At 40.4% G+C, this 21,265-nt stretch overlaps 1 protein-coding gene across 12 annotated transcripts in view; it reads left to right on the top strand.

The window, feature by feature from the left end:
* Positions 1–21,265, top strand: part of KIF16B (kinesin family member 16B) — a 321,124-nt gene that overhangs the window by 275,384 nt on the left and 24,475 nt on the right. For 3 of the 12 annotated variants that reach the window (XM_058287590.2, XM_058287588.2, XM_058287587.2), the window contains one exon: positions 17,471–18,341. The exons of 8 other annotated variants lie outside the window; for them this stretch is intronic. In XM_058287590.2, the coding sequence (XP_058143573.1) occupies positions 17,471–17,530 (60 nt within the window). In that variant the 3' untranslated portion in view covers positions 17,531–18,341. Of the gene's footprint in view, positions 1–17,470; positions 18,342–21,265 lie in introns of those variants that run through there. One more of the 12 variants, XM_058287594.2, reaches the window with a different exon arrangement.

The following is a 21,265-nucleotide window of genomic DNA, read 5'->3' as shown; positions in this document are numbered from 1 at the left end:
TTTGATTCCATTGTTCTATATATTTTCCCTTATCACTGGTCAATTCTAGCAAACATTCCAAGAAAAATTAACACTAATTCTGCTTAAATTCTTCCAAAGTATTGAAGAGGAGGGAACGTTCCGTTACTCATTTTATGAGGCCAGCATTACCCTACTATCAAAGCCAGATAATAATACCATAAGAAAAGAAAATTACAGACCAATATTCCTTAAGAATATAAATAAAAAATAAAGAAGGAAGGCCCACAGGATCTTTGAACATTTCTTTTTATTTTTCCCTTATTGTTGCTTGAATCATCTCTCACCCCGTATTTGGTGAATGGGAACTAAGAATCTTAGTTCTTTTTTTGTTTTAATTATTACAAACACATACTAGTACCCCTCCACCATCCTCTGGTAACCTCCATTTTCTATCTCTGTGAATTTGCTATATGTGATATCACACAATATGTGTGCTTATGTGCCTTATTGCATAGAACATAATGTTTTCACAGTTCTTCAATATTGCAGTATGTCTTTTAAGTTCATTCTTTCTTATGCCTGAGTAATTTCTTTATGTATATCTACCACATTTTGTTTATCCATTCATTTATTGTTGGACACTTGGATTGTTTCCACTTTTTGGCTTTTGTGAATAATACAGCATAAGCATTAGTGTCCAAGTAACTGTCTAAGACCTTATTTTCATTTTCTTTGGGTATATGCTTAGAAAGGAAATTGCCAGTTCACATTCTATATTTAACTTTCTGAGGAACTGCCATAGTGGTTTCCATCCTGGCTACTCCATTTTACATTTGTACCAACAAAGCACTAGAGATACAATTTCTCAGTCTTCTCTCCAACACTTGTTATTTTCAGTTGTTTGCATGTTTGTTTTTATAATGGACATCCTTGTGTGTGTGAATGGTACCTCATTATAGCTATGATTGGCAATTTCCTAGTGGCTAATGATATTAAGCATATTTTCATATACTTATTGGACATTTATATATCTTCTTTGGAGACATGTCTGTATGATTCCTTTGTGCATTTTTAAATTATGCTGTTTGTCTTTTCATTGTTGCATTATAGAAATTCCTTTATACATTCTGGATGTTTGAAGGTTTCCATTGTGGGTAGATCTCCTTATTGCTGTCTTCCTGGCCCAGCTTGAAACAGTTAAGCTTAACCGTGCATGTAGAGGGGCAGACCTTCCTGCCAGGCAGCCAGAGGATTATGATGACAGCCTTCACCACAGGTCATGTTTCCCAGGTTCTGTATAGCACTTCTTGTAACCCTGCCAATAGCTCCAGGAGATATATGGTTGCAGATAAAGCAGTGGAGGTAACAGGAAAAAAAGTATATTCAGCCTTTGCCTGATGAGTTGTTTTGAGCAAAAAAAATGCTTTTTACTGTATTTGAAGCAAGGCACCATTACTCTTCAGTTGAACCAAAAGAAACTGCCATTGTTGTAGATCTAAAATGGTGGAATATCATCCATTTCATCTGCTTCAACTTAATACTGCTATCTCACATTTACTAGATGTTTACTAAGTGCCAGACATGAGTGAAATGCTTAATATGTCATGTCATTTACTATTCACAGCCAGCTGATGAGGTGAATTCTATTTTTATCTCCATTTCCAGGTGAGGAGATTGAATCTTGGGCAGGATAAAAAGGTCACATAGCTAGTAAGTGGCAGAGCCTCAATTCAGCCTTTTCTCTGCACACATAAGCAAGCACACTCTAAATTTTAAGATGAATCTGGAGTCTTCCTTTAAAGAAATGTCATGTCTTCTGAAAAAAATGTCTTCTTCCAGCATCTTCACTACAATGTTAACTAAGATCCATTGTCTAATTATTTTTTCTTAAATATGGTTTCATTCACTCAGCAATTATTGGGTACCTAGTCCATGCCAGGCAGTGTTCTAGAACTGAGGAAATTAGTAGCAGTACAGCATCCCCGTCCTCTTTTCACTGACCATGGTGGCAGTGATAGCCTTTCATTGTCATCTTTTTTTTTTCCGAAGGAAATATGTTTATTGTGATTGTTGATACAAAACCTGGGTAACATGCCCCATGGTAAAGGCTGTCATCATAATCCTCTGGCTTTGTTTATTTTTGAAGACATGGTATGTGACAGTGTTCTGATGCAGAGATTTCTTCTGAGAATACATAAAATTCACCAAAGTATAAAAAATAACCTGCTATCTGAAGTACTGAAGAATGTAAACTTATATCTTTATGACTTTTAAATATTATATGTAAGTATTATACAGATATACACATATATAGGCATAGTATATATCCAAATGGATATCAAAACTGGTTCTAATAAGTAAGGTATGGTATGGTAATTATTAGCGATAGGACTTAAACATCCTGAGTTGAACCGTATGGCTTAAAAATATAATGCTTCTCAGGATGCGGATATGACTCAACAGATAGAGCATCTGCCTACCATATAGGAGGTCCAAGGGTTCGATACCCAGGTGGTGAGCTGGCCCATGTGCAATGCTGCTGTGCACAATGACTGCCAGCCCACACTGGGATGCCCCCATGTAAGGGTGCCCCCCATGCAAGGAGTGGCCCCTGCGCAAGGAGAATCACCCTGTGCGAAACCACAACCCACCCAGGAGTGGTGCCACACACACGGAAAGCTGACACAGCAAGATGACGCAACAAAAAAGAGACACAGATCCCCAGTGCTGCCTTATGAGAATGCAAGTGCACATGGAAGAACACACAGCGAATGGACACAGAGAACAGACAATGGGGGCGGGGGGAGGGGGAAGAGAGAAATAAATAGATCTTAAAAAAAAAAATACGTTGCTTCTCAAACTGTCAGTGGTGACGGACCAGTTATTTACACTCCATCACTTTTTAGTATTTTATAAAATGAATGAAAATCAATTATTAGACAAATGAAGTAAAGAACCTAAAAAATATAAGCGCAGGGGAAGCGGATGTGGCTCAGGTGGTAGGGCTTCTGCCTACCATATGGGAAGACCCAGGTTTGATCCCTGGGGCCTCCTGGTGAGAAAGAAGAAGAGAGACCATGTCTACACAGTGAGCCAGTGCCGGTGCGGCGAGCTGAGTGCCTGCGCAGGGAGCCAAGTGCCCTCATGGAGAACTGAGTGCCTGCACAAGTACCCACATGGCGAGCCAGTGCCCAAGCAGCAAGCTGAAGTGCCCATGCGGTGAACCAGTGCCCACACAAGTAAGTCACACAGCAAGATGATGATGCAACAAAAGAGAGATGAAGGGAAGAGTCTAGGTACAGCATAGAAGAGACAAGGAACTGAGGTGGTGCAATTGACAAGGAACCTCTCTCCACATCAGAGATTGCCAGGATCGAATCCCAGTGAATCCTGAAGAGAAGGACGACAAGAGAAGACAAAAAAGAGAAATAGATATAGGAGATCATCCAGTGAATGGATATAGACAGCAAAAACAGCAAGGCAGGGAAGGGGGAAGGGAAGAAGAAAAAAAGAATACAAGTACAATTCTTTTTTTAACAGATATAACTTCATTAGTTGCAATAAAGGTATCTAAAACACAGATGTACTTTTAAGTAGTAGTTTCAGAACATCCATGAAACCTCACCTCCACTTTTTGTAAAGCTCCTGTCACTTTCTTGCTTATATCAAAAGATTATTGTTTATGTCTCAAATCTTCCTTATTATACTCTTAAGTTACTTGGAGGCAGAAGAATTGGCATCTAATTCAATTCTGAATTTCCCATGGTGCTTCGCACATGCTTCACACGGCTTTCAGTACTTGTCTGTTCATGGAATTATCAGAAAATCTTCCCAAGTTAGCCTGAAATTAATGAGTTTTTGTTTTGTTTTATTTTTGTTGATTGATGGGAGGTGCATTTTGGGTTGCTAATTTCAGAGAACATTATCATCTACTTGGAAACCTTTCTACCAATTATCTTAATAGTCTGTCATTTCAAGGAGTAACTGTAATTAATGAAAACAAATGAAATCCTCTAAAACCATAAAGCTTTCAAGAATAATACAACCACCTTTGGAAGTAAGAACCTGAGAAATCTGTATGAAGTTTTCTTCAAAGTGCTGGGACTGGAGTCAGGCCAAATCCACTTCTTTCTTCCCCATTTTCATCATGTTAGCTTAAAGAGTATTGAGATAGATAAAATGTAATGTGGTAGCTGAGAGTGCACGTCCTGGCACAGATCATCCTGGTCTTGAATCCTGAGCCTACGCGTTTGGAAGGTTATTTAACATCATTGCTTCAGTTTCCTAATCTGTAAAGAGAGATAATACCATCCTCATAGAGTTGTACCAAGGATTAAATGAAATAATGTACCTAACTTGAAATCTGGTACAGAAAAAAAAATTCAAAAAACAGTAGGTGGTTGTATTAGTCAGCCAAAGAGGTGCTATGCAAAATACCAGGAATTGGTTGGTTTTTATAAAGGGTATTAATTTGGGGTAGGAGCTTACAGATACCATGACATAAAGCCTAAGTTACTTCCCTCACCAAAGTCTATTTTCACATGTTGAAGCAAGATGGCTGCCAACGGCTACGAGGGTTCAGGCTTCCTGGATTCTTCCCTTCCAGGGTCTTGCTTCTCTCTGGGTTCAAGGTTCCTTTCTCCCTGGGGCTGGCTTCTCTTTTCTCCATGAGCTTACTTCCCAGAGCTCCAGCTTAAGGCTTCAACATCAAATGTGAACATCAAAACTTCAACATTAAGAACCCTCAACTCTGTCCTTTGCCATGCCTTTTATCTGCGAGCCCCACCTATCAAGAGGTGGGGACTCAATGCCTTAACGATGTAGCCCAATCAAAGCCCTAATCATAACTTAATCACACCCAGGTACAGAGCAGATTACAATCATAATGCAATATCTAGTTTTAGAGTTCCTAACCATATTAAACTGTTACAGTGGTATTAGGATGATACTGAAGATTGTTGTGGTGGTGGTGATGGTGATGATGGTGGTGGAGACTTATGGTACATTTTAGATCTGCTTTAAGAGTGAGGGATGGTCAAAAGATCACTCCCCACTTTCCCAGCAATCATGAAGTGTAACATTATGAGTATCTCACTTGCTACTTTTACTTGCAAAATCAATACCTGAGAGTGAAGACACTAAAATTGTGTGAGTATTCTCATTCATGATAATACCTGGAGGATATCAAGAATCTCTTGCTATAATACCATTCTTCCTTTATTTCAACTTGTAAAATTATAATCTGGAAGTTAGAAAAGGCTTTCTGGATGATTTAATCATAGTGGAGCTGTTACCCAATGAGAAAAAGATTAGAGACATAGGATCATTGTGAAAAGAGCGCACTTCCTCCTTGTTCACATAGCTGTTATCTACAACTGGTTGCATTGACTGCCTACTGTGGGGTCTCCAAATATCCTGAGGTATCCCCTGAGCTTCTGCCAATGAACCAAATAGACAAGTGTCAATGCCTTTCAGCCAAAGACCTCCCTAGGAATACACCTATTGGGGGGGTGGGGGGGTGAGGGGAAGGTAGATTTATTGATTCACTGTAACAAGGGAGAACATGTACCAGGGGAGCCATAGGGCAGCTCAGTAAGTAGGTGTTGTAAAGCACTTACAGGACTTGGCTTGTCTTAGGTAATTTTATTGAGGGTGCAAGAAAATAGGGCATTGCTCTGCATTGGATGCTGAGGGTGATTCTGTGATTGGATATATTAATAATTCTTATCAAGAAGATAAGAACAGAATGAGGTCATAAAACTATTGAATTGTAAAGAAATAGCAGTTACCCATATTAATCCGTATTAGCCAGGATAGGGGGATATTTGATCACATTCATGTTTGTACACTGTTCACATTTTTGTTTCTGGTCAGATAAGATTATGGAGTGGCACTTGTTTGTTATTGTTTGTCTTGCTCCATTGTGGTTACAGAGAAGTCTTGAGTACTTTTGGTATTATCTGAAATGGTTTATAGCCAAAGAAGAGAATACTACAGCTTAGCTGTGATGGACAGGCCAATTCCGAAACTCTGTTCCTCATCTCTATAATGGAGATAATAATAGTACCCATGTCATAGAGTTGTTGTGAGGGTTAGATAAGGTGATTCATATAAAATATGTAAGTACCTGGTACATAGCAAAACCTGGAAATAATAGCTGCTTTTAAAATTATTGCTATGTTTCACTTGTCATTATGACAGTGACTTACAGTATAATTTTTTAAAAAGTAAACATCATGCATTTATAAAACATCTCCTACTTCCCCCATTCTCTCCTCATTCCTCTTTCACTTCTGTCTTCCTTCTATCCCCTTATTTTTCCTTTGCTTTCTGGTGGACGAAGGGATAGAGGAAGAATGTGTGGCTAGATGGATAGAGGAGTGGATGGGTGAGTGATGGATAGATAGGTGGGTGGATTTGGTACTACTGCTTATTTTTCTTGAGAGTTGAGGTTAAACTATTAATTTTTTTTTTAAAAGGTAATAATCCTCTAAACAAATTATGTTTTTTCCCACTCCTGAATATGTGGTAAGTGCAGCTTCCTCATTACTCTGAAATTTGAGAGTCGCTATTGTATCTAGTTTTTACCAACCACCATTTTTATTCATTCATTTTCCCCAAACTCGAGATAGATGTCTGTTTATATAAATCAGTGCTTTCGAGAGTCTGTACCCTCCCAGTAGACTACCTTTGAAATGATAACATTTGAACACAGGAACATAGGCAGGAACTATATTATAATCATGTTTAACCATAAAATAGGTTAGCAGTCAGATGAATATTGATGCTAATTGGCAAACAATTGCAAAGCTCCTTTCCCCTGGAATTTTCTTATATTAATATTACCACAAAGACTTTTTCACATTTATGTTTGGTTCAGAGGCTCTTCAACCTCTTCTACTTTGTAATATATTTAGGATGTTCAAAGTGACCTATTACTACATTTACTCACACAATCAATATAATTTGTAAAGCCTTTTCTTCAAGAGTCACCTAAGAGATCACCATGTAAGTTTCCCCTGCCTCCATCCCTTACTCTCTGCAGTACTAAATGCCCTTTCGTGGTAGGAGACAGAAAAGTTGAACACAATCCTCTATCAAGTTAGTGGGAAGAGTCAGGAAACATTTGAGCACCTTAATTTTAACATCAAATTACAGTAAGAGTTCCCCATGGAAAAAGAAAAACACGGCTTTAGTTAAGGACATGGCACTGGTTTTCTTGGTACAGAGTGACCTACTTTGATAATCCTTTACAACCCTTTCTGGTGCAAAAGAAAACTTGCCTTTCACCAACATTGCTGGATTTGTTAATATCAGGTGCCAGAAGAGTTCTGAGAGTTAAATGCAATTCCATTAGACTAGCAAATTTTGACTGTGTGAGGGTTGTACAACCATCTCCGACTTTCCAAACTTTAGGGGTTTAAAGGGACCTTTTGGATACCATTATATGGAAATCAATGACCTATACCTTCTTTCTTCATTTTTTTATTATGGCAGTATATCCAAAACATATACACAACCAAAATTTGAGTAACATAATGAACCCCACTGTGCCCTCCCCTATCATCCAGCTTCAACATTTATAAGCATCCAACCAATCTTGTTTCTTTTATGTCCCCACACACTACACATACACACACAGGATTATTTCAGAGTAAATCCCAGACATCATATCATTTCACCCATAAATAATTTAGGGTCTATTTCTTAAAAGAGAAGGACTATTTTTTTTTAAACATGTCTACAATACCATCATCATCACACACACATTCCCAAAACAAACTTTAATCCCTTAATATAAACAAAAACCCAGTCATTGTTCAAGCCTTGCCAATTTTCTTATTTTTTTCAATAAACTTGTTTGAACCAAGACCCAAATTAGATCCACACATAGCATTTGGTTGATACATCTCTTCAGTCTCTCACAATCTATAGGCATCCCCTCCCTTTTCTTTTTTCCATTTATTTATAGAGCAAGTCATATTATTAATATTTTGCCTGTTGAGTTCCTCTCACCCTGGGTTTTGCTGATTGTATCCCCATGCTGCTGTTCACCATGCTTCTCTAATCCTGCATTTTTTTAAGACCAGTAGTTAGACCTGGAGGTTTGATCGAGTTTAGTTTGATTTTTTTTCAAAAGTAACATCTTATAGGTGTAACTCTCCTTCCCATTGTATCACAGAAGAAGCACGCAGCATCTGGTGGCCTCTGTCTTGGAATCTTTGCTGCCTTTATTAAAGCAATCCAAGGACAGTGGCGGTCATTGTTCCTTCTCAGGACCACTCCCCATGCCTGGACCGAGCTTGTCCCACACGTTATCACTTACATGGTTCCTGGGTTCAAAGAGTTCACAGAGACTGATGAACAAGTAATTTCACGTTATTGTCAGAACTGCAGGGAATAGTCAGCTACTAATAATTCGGCAGTAGGTCCAAGGTGTGATTGCCAAGTCAGTGGTTCCCAGACCTAACTAGCCAATCATCAAAATCATTTTGAGCAGCTTTTTGGAAATTACAGAATCTCAGACCTTTTTCCAATATCTCCAGACTCAGCAGGACTAAGGTGAGACCCAGGACTCTGTATCTACTGTAGAAAGATAAGAATGGTGGGGAGGTAGACAGGGAAGCAAAAGCCAAATTCCTCAAGTCATCTTCATGACTTTGGGCCTCATCTGGAGAAGAATGAGGAGTCAGTGGAGGGTTTTGAACAGGGGAGTGGAGGGTGAGATTTTACTGCAGGGGAGACTGGAACCAGAAGAACTATATTGGGCTGTTGCTTTTGCTTTCTTCCAGGAGAGACACAATGGTGGCCTAAACTAGGAAGTAATGGCAGCTGAGATGGAGATTGGGTGGCAGGCAGTGGATTAGAGAGATACACGAGAGAAAGGTTCAGTGTGGCTTGTTGTTCTGCTGAATGAAAGCTGAAGAGTGGAGGTGAAATAGTCAGACCTCCCTCCCCCCCAAAAAAACAACCTTCTACATTAATCTTAACCAGAAAGTGAAATCTGGTATTAAGTATGTTTGTGAATTTTACATTTCTACACACTATCCATGATGTTGAAATAGAGCCTCCTTACCACTTCACTAATTTGGAGGTTGGAAGCCATTTCCATTCTCCCCAGACACAGCTGCAGTGGTAATTTTTCCATTTGGGAGCTTTTTTTTTTTTTTTCTTTTTTTTTCTTTTTTTTTTTTTAATTATTTATTATTATTTTTTTTTAATTACATTAAAAAAAAATGAGGTCCCACTCAACCCCACCGCCCCCACCCCCCACTCCCCCCACTCCCCCCACAGCAACACTCTCTCCCATCATCATGACACATCCATTGCACCTGGTAAGTTCATCTCTGAGCATCACTGCACCCCATAGTCAATGGTCCACATCATAGGCCAGACTCTCTCACGTTCCATCCAGTGGGCCCTGGGGGGATCTACAGTGTCCCGTAATTGTCCGTGAAGCACTATCCAGGACAACTCCATGTCCCGAAAACGCCTCCACATCTCATCTCTTCCTCCCATTCCCCAAACCCAGCAGCCCTCATGGCTACCATTCCCACACCCATTCCACATTTTCTCTGTGGACATTGGATTGGTTGTGTCCATTGCAATTCTATGTCAGGAGGGGGCTTAGATTCCACATGGATACTGGATGCACTCCTCCTGCTTTCAGTTGTAGACACTCTAGGCTCCATGTTGTGGTGGTTGACCTTCTTCAACTCCATGTTAGCTGAGTGGAGTAAGTCCAATAAATCAAAGTGTAGGAGCTGAAGTCTGTTGAGGCTCTGGGCCTAGGTGTCATATTATCAGTCTAGAGATTCAAATCCCCTACATATATCTTAAACCCAGCACCAACTACAATTCCAATAAAGTAGCATGCAAGTCTTGTGAAAAGAGATCCCCTCTGAGTCCAATTCCATCACGCAGAAACACCAGCTCATTTTGGGGGCTTTTGATATTCTACTATCAATCTCAATTACAGTCCCACATTGAATCAGTCCTAGCATTAAATCAGTAACATCTGTCATCTCCCCCAGCTCCCCTGCTCATTTACAGGGTGTTTGGGGCTCAGCAAAAGCATAACAGGGATTCTCCAGTCTTCCCTACTTACGGAAATAGCATTGGATGGCAGCATACGGCGCAGCTCAAGATGGCAGACTTAGAGCTGTGGGTGCTCTGTTAATAGAGTTCAGTATGGAACATTTTTCATTTCCCTGGTTACTTTTAGAAGCAAAATGCAATAAGGCCTGAATGAACATTACAGAGTTAAACAGCTGGAGGGTTGTTCCTACTCTCTGCCTAAAAGCAGCGAGACAGCGCTATTTGTTTTCTTTTATTAAATATCTCATTGCCTCTGAGACAGAAGTAGGTATCACGAGTGGCAGAGACAAAAGGAGCATCCTGCATCAGCTCGCCTCTCTATCCCAGTACCTGGAGGTGGCTGGCCTACCTTGTTCAGAGACAGATGTTATCTTCAAGTTGCTGTTGACCTTATTGTTTACTTGGCTTAATTAAATACCATTTTAATATTTTCTCTTTCCGCCGCCCCTTACTACTCACATTCATGCTGTGGCACTACAGGGGTGAGAAGGAAAGGTCTTTTAAATTGAAGCATTTAATTAGCTTCCAGGCCCCAGGGGAAGTGTCGGAAAGAAATGCAGCTAAAAGTGGGGAAAAAGAATAGCCGTGCTTAAGATGTGCTGCCCGGTGGTAGAAAAGTCATTTACTGACTACCTTCTGATGCTGTCTGAGTTATTAAAATTGTTTTAGAATCAGTGGCCATCTTGAATCATTGGTATATTTGTATCATTAATTTCCAGCTTGATTATCCCATTATTTGTTTAGTTGTGGTTGTTCATTTCTACTAGAACCTGCTATTTCTTTCCCCCCCGCAGTACACAGATTATCCAGTCTCAGAATATAAGGATATCTCACCAGTTGGTTTCTTAGTCCCTTCCTGGCACCACTGGGTGGCCTGATTGTCATTTAGAATCCTCTAGATTGAGTTGTTTAAATGCAGCCAGTATCTTGTAAATATTCATTTGGGAGAGCATAAAAAGATTTATAAGATAAAATGTGTTATAAGATATGATTTATGGTTATGCAAATATTATAAGTATAATTATATATGTATAATTCTATAAATAAGGATATAGATTATAGCTATAGATTGGACAATTCAGTATATTACATAGGCATAATTATGTAGATATATAGAGATATAATTATTATACAATAGAATTAAGTAAGACAACTGTACCTTTCTTGTAAAATCATAAAACAGAGGCAACACTGGCAGCCCTGGAAGTGATTGCAGGGTAGCCCTGTCACCCTGGGCGTCGGTGCACTGGGGGCAGCCCTTACAGCTTGTCCCACATGCATGTCAGACTGGCCTACTGGCTACTTGCTAAAGCAGCAGGCAAGGTGGGAGCTGAAGGGCTGCTCTTGGCCTCTTCTGACTGCTTTGGAATCATTCTGAAGGTGAGTTTGCTTAGGTCCAGCGTGGGCACCTGAGTTCAAGCCCTCCATTCACTGAGTCCTTGAGGCCTAAGGGTGTGCTTCTTTATCCTTTGGAAAATAATGAGAAACCTTGTTGTGAGGCCAAAATGTCCTCCTCAGAAAATGGGGTGCTAAAGTCAAAAATAAGAACACTGAGGAGGAAATCCCAGCAAGCGAGGCCAAGAGCGTGTGCAAGTCCACTCTCCCTATTGTCCTGGTTCAGGAGCACTTCAGCGCACCAGGGCCATCGGCAGGCTGCACTAGCGAGGGGCACTAGCGAGGGGCACCCGCTTTAAGCCAAAGCTCGGGCCCCCTCAGCCACCAGCAGCCGTCGCCCCATCACATGGCACGCTCGTGCTGTGTGTGCTGTTGCATGTCCGCCTGTGGTGGCATCCGGGGTGGGCAGTTCCAGTGCCTGCTGACCGGGATCTGCCGGCCTTTTGACTTTGCTCCCTGCTCAGACCCTGACCAGGCCCAAAGGGCTCTGGACAAGGAGCGTGGGGAAGTGCAGTCTGTGCATTTCTCCGAGGCTCTCCGCAGGACGAGCTCCCCCACAGCGGTGACCTGCTTTGGTGGTGGTTCTCCCTCTGCCGCCCTCGCTTTTCCACACCCTCACTTCAGTTCTCAGGATCGCCTCCTAAGTAACCCAGCTGCGCCCCTGTGCTTACCTCACTTTCAGAGGATGGCGAAGTGAGCCACCTGCCCAGAGGTCGCCGGGTGTGGGGGTGGAAAGGGGCGTATAACCTTTCTGTCCATTTTCCTGTGTGTTTATTTATATATGTCTGAACCTGGAGACAGACCGAGTGCTGTTTTGTTTATATGCCTAATTTTTAAAACATTAAAAAAAAAAATCATTGTCAAGGTTGCATACACACCAATAGTTTTATTAGGTTTATTCTGAAAAGCAGTCCTCTGCTCTTCTTTTATGCCCTCCATTTCTCTCTTCCCAGCAGCAACCTTTCAACAGTCTTAGTTGCTTCTTTTGGTATGTTCCTCCAAACTAAAATCATATTTCTTACACTACTACTTCTTGATTTGTGTGTGTGTGTCTTTTTTGGTGCTGTTAACATCCCATGATAGGCTAACATGCAGTCCTCTCCAGTAGCCTCCTTTATCATGCAGACGCTCTTGCCGTGCCCCTCCTCGGTGTCCCGTGTGCTTGTATGATGACCATAGTGAGACCAGCATCCAGCGTCTGCATTATTCTGCCCGTGTCTCTTTACAGCTGATCCGTGTAGTTCATTGCCATTACATTTCCTCTCCTGCAGATTTGCCCTCTCATAATTAAAGGTTTTTGTTTGTTTACTTGCTTTACTATGTACTTATCATGAATTTAACTTGGATCTCTTGATTAACTGTATAAATCTTTTCTCCAGAGCATTCAGACCATCTTTTGAGTGTATCTCCCTAAAGAATTCTCCCCTGACAATCCCTTCCCTGTTCCAGTGAGATGGGTCACACTTTGTGTTCTGTGCTATTCCTTCTCCACCAGCCCTTGTTCTCCTTGAATGGGTTCCCCTGCTTCTTGTACCCCGTGGCTTCCTTGTTCTTGATTCACTCTCTCATTTTGCTGGAGTACATCCTCTAGCAGTGTCCTGAGAAGGATGTATGAAAAGTAAATTTTTAGAGAGATGTCTGAAAATGTCTATTTACCCACACAATGGCTTGATATAAAATGTTAGTTGGAAACCATATTCTTTCAGAATTTTGAGAGTATTCCTCCATTTGCTTCTAATTCCAGTGCTGCTTTTGGGCTGTTCAAAACCACCCTGATCCTTGATCCTTTGTTGGGCCTTCCCTCCGTCCTCAAAGTTCTGAGCTTTTTCAGTGCTAGTTTGCTGAAGGTCTCCCTCATCGGTTCTGCTGCACACTGCATAGTTTCTTTCAGGCTCCTTCATGCCCTTCATTTCAGGGAAGTTTTCTTGATTTATTTTCTGGATGATATCCTCTTTTCAGGCTTTTTCTTTCTAAACTCCCTTTTCTTCAGTGCTGAACCTCCCAGTCCTGTCCTCTAATTTTCCTCTTTCCTCTATTTTCTGCCTCTCTCTCTCTCTCTCTCTCTCTCTCTCCTTCTCTTACACCCTGCCCCCTTCTTTCTCTCCCTCCCATTCTACTTTCCAGGGCATTTCTTCACCTTTATTATCCCAGTGGTGTTTTAGTTCTTAGGAACTAAGAACTCATTTTCATACTCTCTGATTTTTACTTTAATTTTCAAATAAACTTTTTTAAAAGTTAATAGATCACACAAAACATTATATTATAAAACATAAGAGGTTCCCATATACCCCATTATCCCCCCGCCACCCCCATCAATTTTTTAAATTGTTTTTTTTGAAGATACCTAGATCTCAAAAAATGTTACAATCAAAAAAATAAGAGATTCCCATATACCTCCCCCCCACCCCTACCCCACTCCTCCCACATCAACCTCTTTCATCATTTTGGCACATTCATTGTGCTTAGTGAATACATTTTGGAGCACTGCTGCACCACATGGATAATAGTTTATATTGTCGTTTACACTCTTCCCCAGTATATTCAGTGGGTTATGGCAGGATATATAATGTCCAGCATCTGTCCCTGCAGTATCATTTAGGGCAACTCCAAGTCTCAAATATGCCCCCACATCACATCTCTTCTTCCCTCTCAGCAACTACAGTGGCCACTTTCTCCATATCAATGCTACAATTTCTTCCATTACTAGTCACAATAGTTCTGTAGTAGAATATCAGTAAGTCCACTCTAATCCATATTTTATTCCTCCATCCTGTGGACCCTGGGATGGTAATGTCCACTCCACCTCTATATCGAGAGGGGGCTTAGATTTCACATGGATGATGGATGCAGTTCTCCTGCTTGCAGTTGTAGGCACTCTCAGTTCCCTGGTGTGGTGGTTGACCATCTTCACCGCCCTGTTAGCTGACCTGGATAAGTCCAACAAACCGGAGGGTAGGAGTTGCAAGTGTGCTGATCAGGCCCCAGCTGGCACTTGGACAGTCCAGAGATTCAAGTCTCCTGACTATACACCAACCCTAGTGTCAACCATGGTTTGGTAAAAGTAACAGAAAAGGCATGTGTAGGAAGGTCACATCTGAGTCCAACTCCATCATACTCAGGACCACAAATTTCAAAGTAGGGCCCACTGACACGGCACTGAACTCCAGAGCCATCTGCTGTGACCGTAGAACCTGTGGGTCTCTGTAGCCCTCAGGAGAACCAGTACCTGGAGTTGTATCTACTTTGGCTGTCTCTGGGATCCTGCTGAGGTGTGCATAAGTACGACCCCTCCCGACTCTTTTTTAAGACTCTTAGCCTTATAAACTCATTTGTCTTTGCCATTTCCCCTTTTTATTCAAGGTCAGAAAGCAGTTTTTAACACGTGATCCTACATGTAAGCTGAGATATTCTGCTGGTCTGAGTTGACTCTTTTATTCAAGGTCTCTTTCTAGTTGCATCACCAGTTAGTGAGTGAGAGTAATCTTTTGGCACCAGGGAGTCAGGGCTCATGCTGGGGGGAAGGTAATTGCATTTGCATGCTGAGTTTGGCTTAGAGAGTGGCCACATTTGAGCAACATGGAGGCTCTCAGGAGGTAACTCTTAGGCACCCTGCAGCTCTAGGCCTAGTTCATATTTCAGGCACACAGGCTCATAAGCATAGTTATCAGTATCAAGGCTCATCATTGGACCATCCTTCTTGGTTGGTCTTTACCGTTGCACTTGGGGGAGTGTTGCTATTCATTGGGGAATGTGATAGAGCTCCCCTGGGGAGGAACTCAGCACTCCCTCATTTGTCGTTTGTAAGTGTAACTACTATGAAAATATTGAAACTATAATGTTGAGAAAACTCTTTAGAAAATATAATAAGGAAGGATTACCTGTTTAACTTGCTTAAGGAGGGGCATCTGGCACAGGGGCAGGCTTCTAGGTAGTGTGTGAGTGCTCATTTTGTCATAATGTGTTAAATCATTGGCTGGAGACCCATGAAATGAGTGTGAAGGTGTACCCACATCCTGGGGAGGCCTTATGTTTTCAAACAGAGGGAATTGTGTCTCAAGAGAATTGGTGGCTCCCAATGGGTTAGGCAGTCTAGCATGTCAAGCCCTCAGCATTGTTGCAAGTATCTGTGAATCTGGTCCTTCAAGTAGTGAAGATTGTTACTGAGGGGGTATAGAATAGATGGAATCAGGATAACTGGGGGGCAATGGAAGTGTTCCACAAGATCATGCAATGATGGATATAGGACATGCTAAATTACACCAAAAATGTGTAAAATCTATAGGCTAAAATGTAAACCATAATGTAAAACATAAGGTAATTTTCAAATAAACTTATAAAAACAAAAACATAATGCATATCCCATGAAGTTCATGAAGATTAGCACTTTGTTAAATCTTCACAAGGTGAATACATCTTCTTAAGTACCACCATGTCAAAAACTAGGACATGGCCAGTATCCCAAAAGCCCCTTAATGGCCTCTGCCAACTATTATTTTCTCTGTCCTCTTCATAAATGGCTACCAGCCTATCTTCTACGATATAGATTAGTTTTACCTCTTTAATCAGTATTTTGTTTGCACAGTCCATCCATGGTGATGCACAAGCAGTTGTCTGTTTATTTTTAATTCTTATGTTCAATTGTTATCCATATTCCAAAAGCATATCTTTTATTCTACTGTTGATGGCCGTTTGGTCTGTTTCCAGGGTAGGATGATTACAAATAGTGCTGCTGTGAACATTCTAGTGCATGCCATTTAGTGAATGCACATAGTGAGAATGTTGTAGCAGCAAATTAAACAGACAAAATCTTACCGTTATGGAGTTTTACTTTAGTGAAGGGAAGCAGACAATAAGAAAACAAACAATACATATATCAGGTATGATGAGTGCTGTGAAGAAGGAAAAAGTGGGATAAGAGAGATGGAGAATGATGGAAGTGCGAGTGCTGTATATATAGGATATTAGAGAAGGAGTTTCTGACAAGGGGACATTTGAACAGAGACCTGTAGGAAGCACAGGAGTGAGCCGACTGAATACCTGTTCAGTCAGAGGGAGCAGCAAGTGTAAAGGCCAGAAGGAGGAGAGTGCTGGTGTGTCCTGGAAGCAGCAAGGAGGGGAGTGAGGCTACAGCATCATGAGGAAGAGGGAAGTAGAAGGTGAGGTCAAGCAGGTGGGTTGGGCTGGACCGTGGAGGGCCTTGAGTCCACGGTGGGGACTTTGAACACTTATCTGAATAAGATGGCATGCCCCTGGAGAGTGTGAGCAGAGATGTGGCATCATCTGATGTAAGATGGAAGGAAGGATACTGGTTGCTCTGTGGAGAACAGACTGTTGCCGAGATGGAGAAAGCTGAGAGAGGAGCAGAGTTGAGGGTGGAATGGGATTGATATTCAACTGCCCTGAACCAGTACAGAGGTACCTGGTGTTCCATAGTAAAACCTTTCATACTGGGTGATAATTTGCCAAGTTCCCAAGCCTTCTGACTGTTCTCCCCCCAGCCACGGCAGGCCTCCTCACCATTCTGCAAGTAGAGTGGAGATGCTTAACACATCCGGGGTCTCCAGGACCAAGACACTAGCCAGCACCTATTGTCCTTAGGCAGGGCCTCTGTCCTATGAACTGGTAAATACCTTCAATATCCTCTCTGGGTGGAAATCACCAGTTAACCTGAGCGCCGAGTCTGAGCTTCTGTGCAGAGGGCTGAGCACCTGGCTTGGCCAGTGGCTTTTGTACCTTTGCTTTGGATGTGGCACTTCAACTTTTATATTTCTTTTTTCAATGATTACAAATGGAATATATGTTCCAATAAAAGTTGCCAATAAAATAAAAATCCCCTGCATCTAATTAATACCCTCTGGTAATCTTTATGTTTTAACATACAAAAGTTTGAATTAAATTAGGCACACACTCTGTGTGTATCATTTTAATCAATTTCCTCTAACTCTAGTAAATACTATTATTTTTATCATTATTATTGTTTTATGTGATCTTTTTCCTTGGGTTATTTTTTTTTTAGGGAGTACTGGAAATTGAACCCAGGACCTTGTACGTGGGCAGCAGATGCTCAGACCACTGAGCTACAACCTGCTTCCCTCCTAAGATGCTTTTACATGATCTTTACCAGCTGGATAAAACGCCATCACAATTTATTTCACTCTTCCCTCCTTGGACATTTAGGTTGTTTAAATTTTTGTGTTATTGTATTTAATACTCCAGTAGCCATTCTTGTTTATACACACTTATATGTATATATTTCTTGTTATTTCCTTTTTATAAATTCCTAGTAGTAGAAATATTAGGACAAAGAACGTGACTGTTTTAAAGCTCTTGATAAATATTACCAGTTGGCTCTTCAAAAAAGAATTTTTATCAGTCATACTCCTAGCATGTCAACCAGTTAATCACACCTTCACCAACCTAGTTTTATTAGTTTAAAATCTTCAATTTGATATTTGTAAAGTTGTGTCTCATTTTTTTAAATTGATCTTTTTTTTTCATCTGTGACATTGTGACATGAAGAAACTTTCCAATTTCTAGAACCCCAATAATGGTATAAATGATAATGTGTTTTCTCCTACTCCCTGGCTGACACATGTCTGTTCTTTGTCTCCTCTCTTCCCTGCCTGCACCCCTTCATCCTCCTGTGTGCAATTTCATGCTGCTCAAAGTGGGTTTGCTGACCAGTGGCAGTCTGTGAGCAGTTGGTATAAGTCCACAGCAAGATAAGTGCAAAAATTGAGAGTAAGCATTTAGAAACTTCTGTAACAATTTGACATTGCTGTGACATCTAAGAGCATAATCAGTAAACTTGTCTTACTGAGCAAAAGTATCTGTCTGCAACCAAGTGGAAATTTTAAAAATATTAAAATAAAATAAAATAAAAATCAGTTGGCCTTTCTCCACAGATTGTTTGAGAAACACAGCATTACTCAGTCCACTTCACTCTCACTCTAGATTAATTTTCTTCCCGGGTGATGTTCTATTTTTAACTTTGCATCTTCTGTTGCTATAATCTTGAGGGCGTCGCTTTTATCTTCTGGCTTTCTGAAATAATTTCATTTCCATTGATATTAATGTAGTTCTTCCTATATTTCCTTTGTTGCAGTGGCTCAAAAGGCATGTTCAAAATGCTTCTTGCACATTTGTGAATTTTAAGAAACACTGTCTCTGTCCCATTTCTACTAAGTTCTTTGCTCTCTTTTTATTAATATGTCAACATTGGGAATCAGCCTTTCTCTTTTATAAATCCCTGCTCAGTCTTCATTAGTCTTTCTCAGAGATGCTTCAATTCCCATCTCCGTTTTTTCAGATTTGTTTCCCAAATAAATTGTGCTTTCCATAGATAACAGGCCCTCACTGTGGCTTTCACTAGTAGGTCTCTGTACTGCCCCACACTGCCTTTGTAAATTGTATCATTATTTTTAACATTCAGTTAGTTATCTTTTTCCCTTGACAGTTTTTCTTTTATACTTTTCACTTGTATTTCTTAATGTTAATGAATTGCAGCATACGTTGCAGCCCTTTGAGACAATATTTATGGTGAAACAATGAATATCAGTTAGTTCCAGTTTCATACAACTTTTTACCTTTTATTTTGTGCCCATGTAAAGCCCCCCATCTATTTTTAGGTACTTTTTTCTATTTCCAGCAATTTGCTGCAATATATTTACATGTACATATATAATTTTCATTTCAGACTATCAAAAAGTAAAAATTAAGAACTTTAATTGTTTTCTAATTGAGATCACCTGTTTCATATATTATTTGTAATTAAAATTAACAAACGGATTCTTGGGGAGTCAGTATAGCTCATTGGTTGAGTGATGGCTTCCTACATACGAGGTCCCAGTTTCAATACCCAGCCCTGGGACCTATAAAAAAAAGAAAAAGGAAAAAAAGAAACTGATTCTGAAATCGAGAGCATTTGCTAATCAGAGTTTAAAATGGTAGTAAGTGAAGCCATCGTCTTTTTCTCAATGGATTTTTAGCCAGCTAGAAACAGAAACCCAGTGAATTATACAGCTTTTATTTCAGCATTCCCTGGATATGTGCTATGAGCAACAAGTGCATTCTGTCTTCTGTTGATAGACTCTGGAGTATTTATAGTGCTTGGTTTATGCTGTTGCTGATTCACCTTTCTGTTTCCATTTATAATGCTTATCTTCCAGTTCACAAAATTGCATTCATTTGCAGTTTCTCGTGTGAAAGAATATGGGTATATTCACATAATAGCTCAGTCATTGTGAAAGGCAATTTTCTGTGGCAGAAACTGTGGAAGTGAAATTAGCCCAAATTAGCCCATTATTTCTTAGATTAAATAGCCTCGCAGCTTTCTCCAAGATTCTCTAGCTGATAAGATTCCCCTTTGCTCCCTATGATTGGCCTTCTGTTTGCATTTTGTCAAAACCTCCTTTTAACTTACTGTACTACTTACACAGTGTTTCAGCTGAAAACAGGTACTGTTGCTAAAGTTTTTGATGACTGTAAAACTGATGCTTACCCAGGTTTTGGGTTCATTTGATGTTTAACACAGTGTGACCAAAGAAGCTCATGTTTAATCAACTACTTAATCAGCAACATTTTTCACTCTTTTCAGCAGCTTCTCAGATTTTAAGAGATAGCCAGGACAGATTTGAGGGTTTCTAAAGTTCAGCTTTGAAGCACAAATTAAGATTCAATAGTCTTCCTTCTCTAGAGTAGTTTAGGAAACTTCCCATGGTCAGGAGAAAAATGATACTGTAAACTCTGAAATTTTTCTACATGGTGAGGTTCTATGGAAAGAAAACCCATACTTTTCATTAATCATCAAAATTTATTAACATCTGTTAACATTACCTAAAAGCCATTCACTGAGTCAGTTATTTAGCAAATAGTATCTTTTATGAGCAAAGTATTATGCTGGACAACATAACATGTATTGTGTGTGTAAGTGTATGTATTGGCAACCATATATATGCTTTTACTAATTCCTTTCAGTTTTTTTTTTTTTTTTTGCAATTAGACAAGTTGCAGTTTATAGAAATTTTCTGCAGAAAGTACAGAATTCACTTTTTTTTTTTTTTTTTATAAAGGGGATTTATTAGGGTCAAATCTTATAGTTCCAAGGCTGTGAAATGGCCAAACCAAGGCATCATCAAGAGATGCTGGTTCACCAAAGGTCAGTTGCTGGTGATCCTGGACTCCTGCCACATGGTAAGGCAAAGTGAAGGCCAGTCTCTGCCTTCTCCTCTAGGCTCACCTTCTCCCTGAGCTTAGCTGTGGGCAATCAGGCATACTGCTTGTTTCTCAGCCTTCAGGACCCTTTCTCTCTCTCAGCCTCTGGGCTGCAGGCAATCCTGGAGTCCTCTCTCACATGGCAGGGTAAAATAGTGGCTCTGCCGGTCTCTGAAGCTCAGCTGTGGGCAAGCAGGCATATAGCTCATCTCTCTCAGTCTCTCAGAAGCCTTTTTCCATGCCTCTGTGCTCTGTTGATTCCAGCCTCTCTGGGTTTCTCTCTGTTTGTTGCTTTTGTCTGTGTTTCTGCATGCTTCCCGTGTTTATAAAGAACTCCAGCAAGAAGTCCAAGACTCACCCAGAAGTACTTCAATCATTCACATATTTTTAAACTTATTTGCTTAATTCTATAGATATATCTGTTTGGAAAAGGAATTTTTCATTTGAATGAAATACACGCCTACCCCATCCTTTTAGAGTTACAGATACTGAATTAGACAAGTTTCAGTCTGGCTTTTCTTCCTGCCTCCACCTTTCCTGACCTAATCAATCCTCAGTCATTGTCCTCAGTGAAGAGGACCATTGGTGCAGATAATCG

This window comes from Dasypus novemcinctus, chromosome 24 (genome assembly GCF_030445035.2).
Source record: "Dasypus novemcinctus isolate mDasNov1 chromosome 24, mDasNov1.1.hap2, whole genome shotgun sequence".
Classification (NCBI taxonomy): Eukaryota; Metazoa; Chordata; class Mammalia; order Cingulata; family Dasypodidae; genus Dasypus; species Dasypus novemcinctus.
Note: the sequence above shows the minus strand (reverse complement) of the source record. Positions and strands in the feature narration are given on the sequence as shown.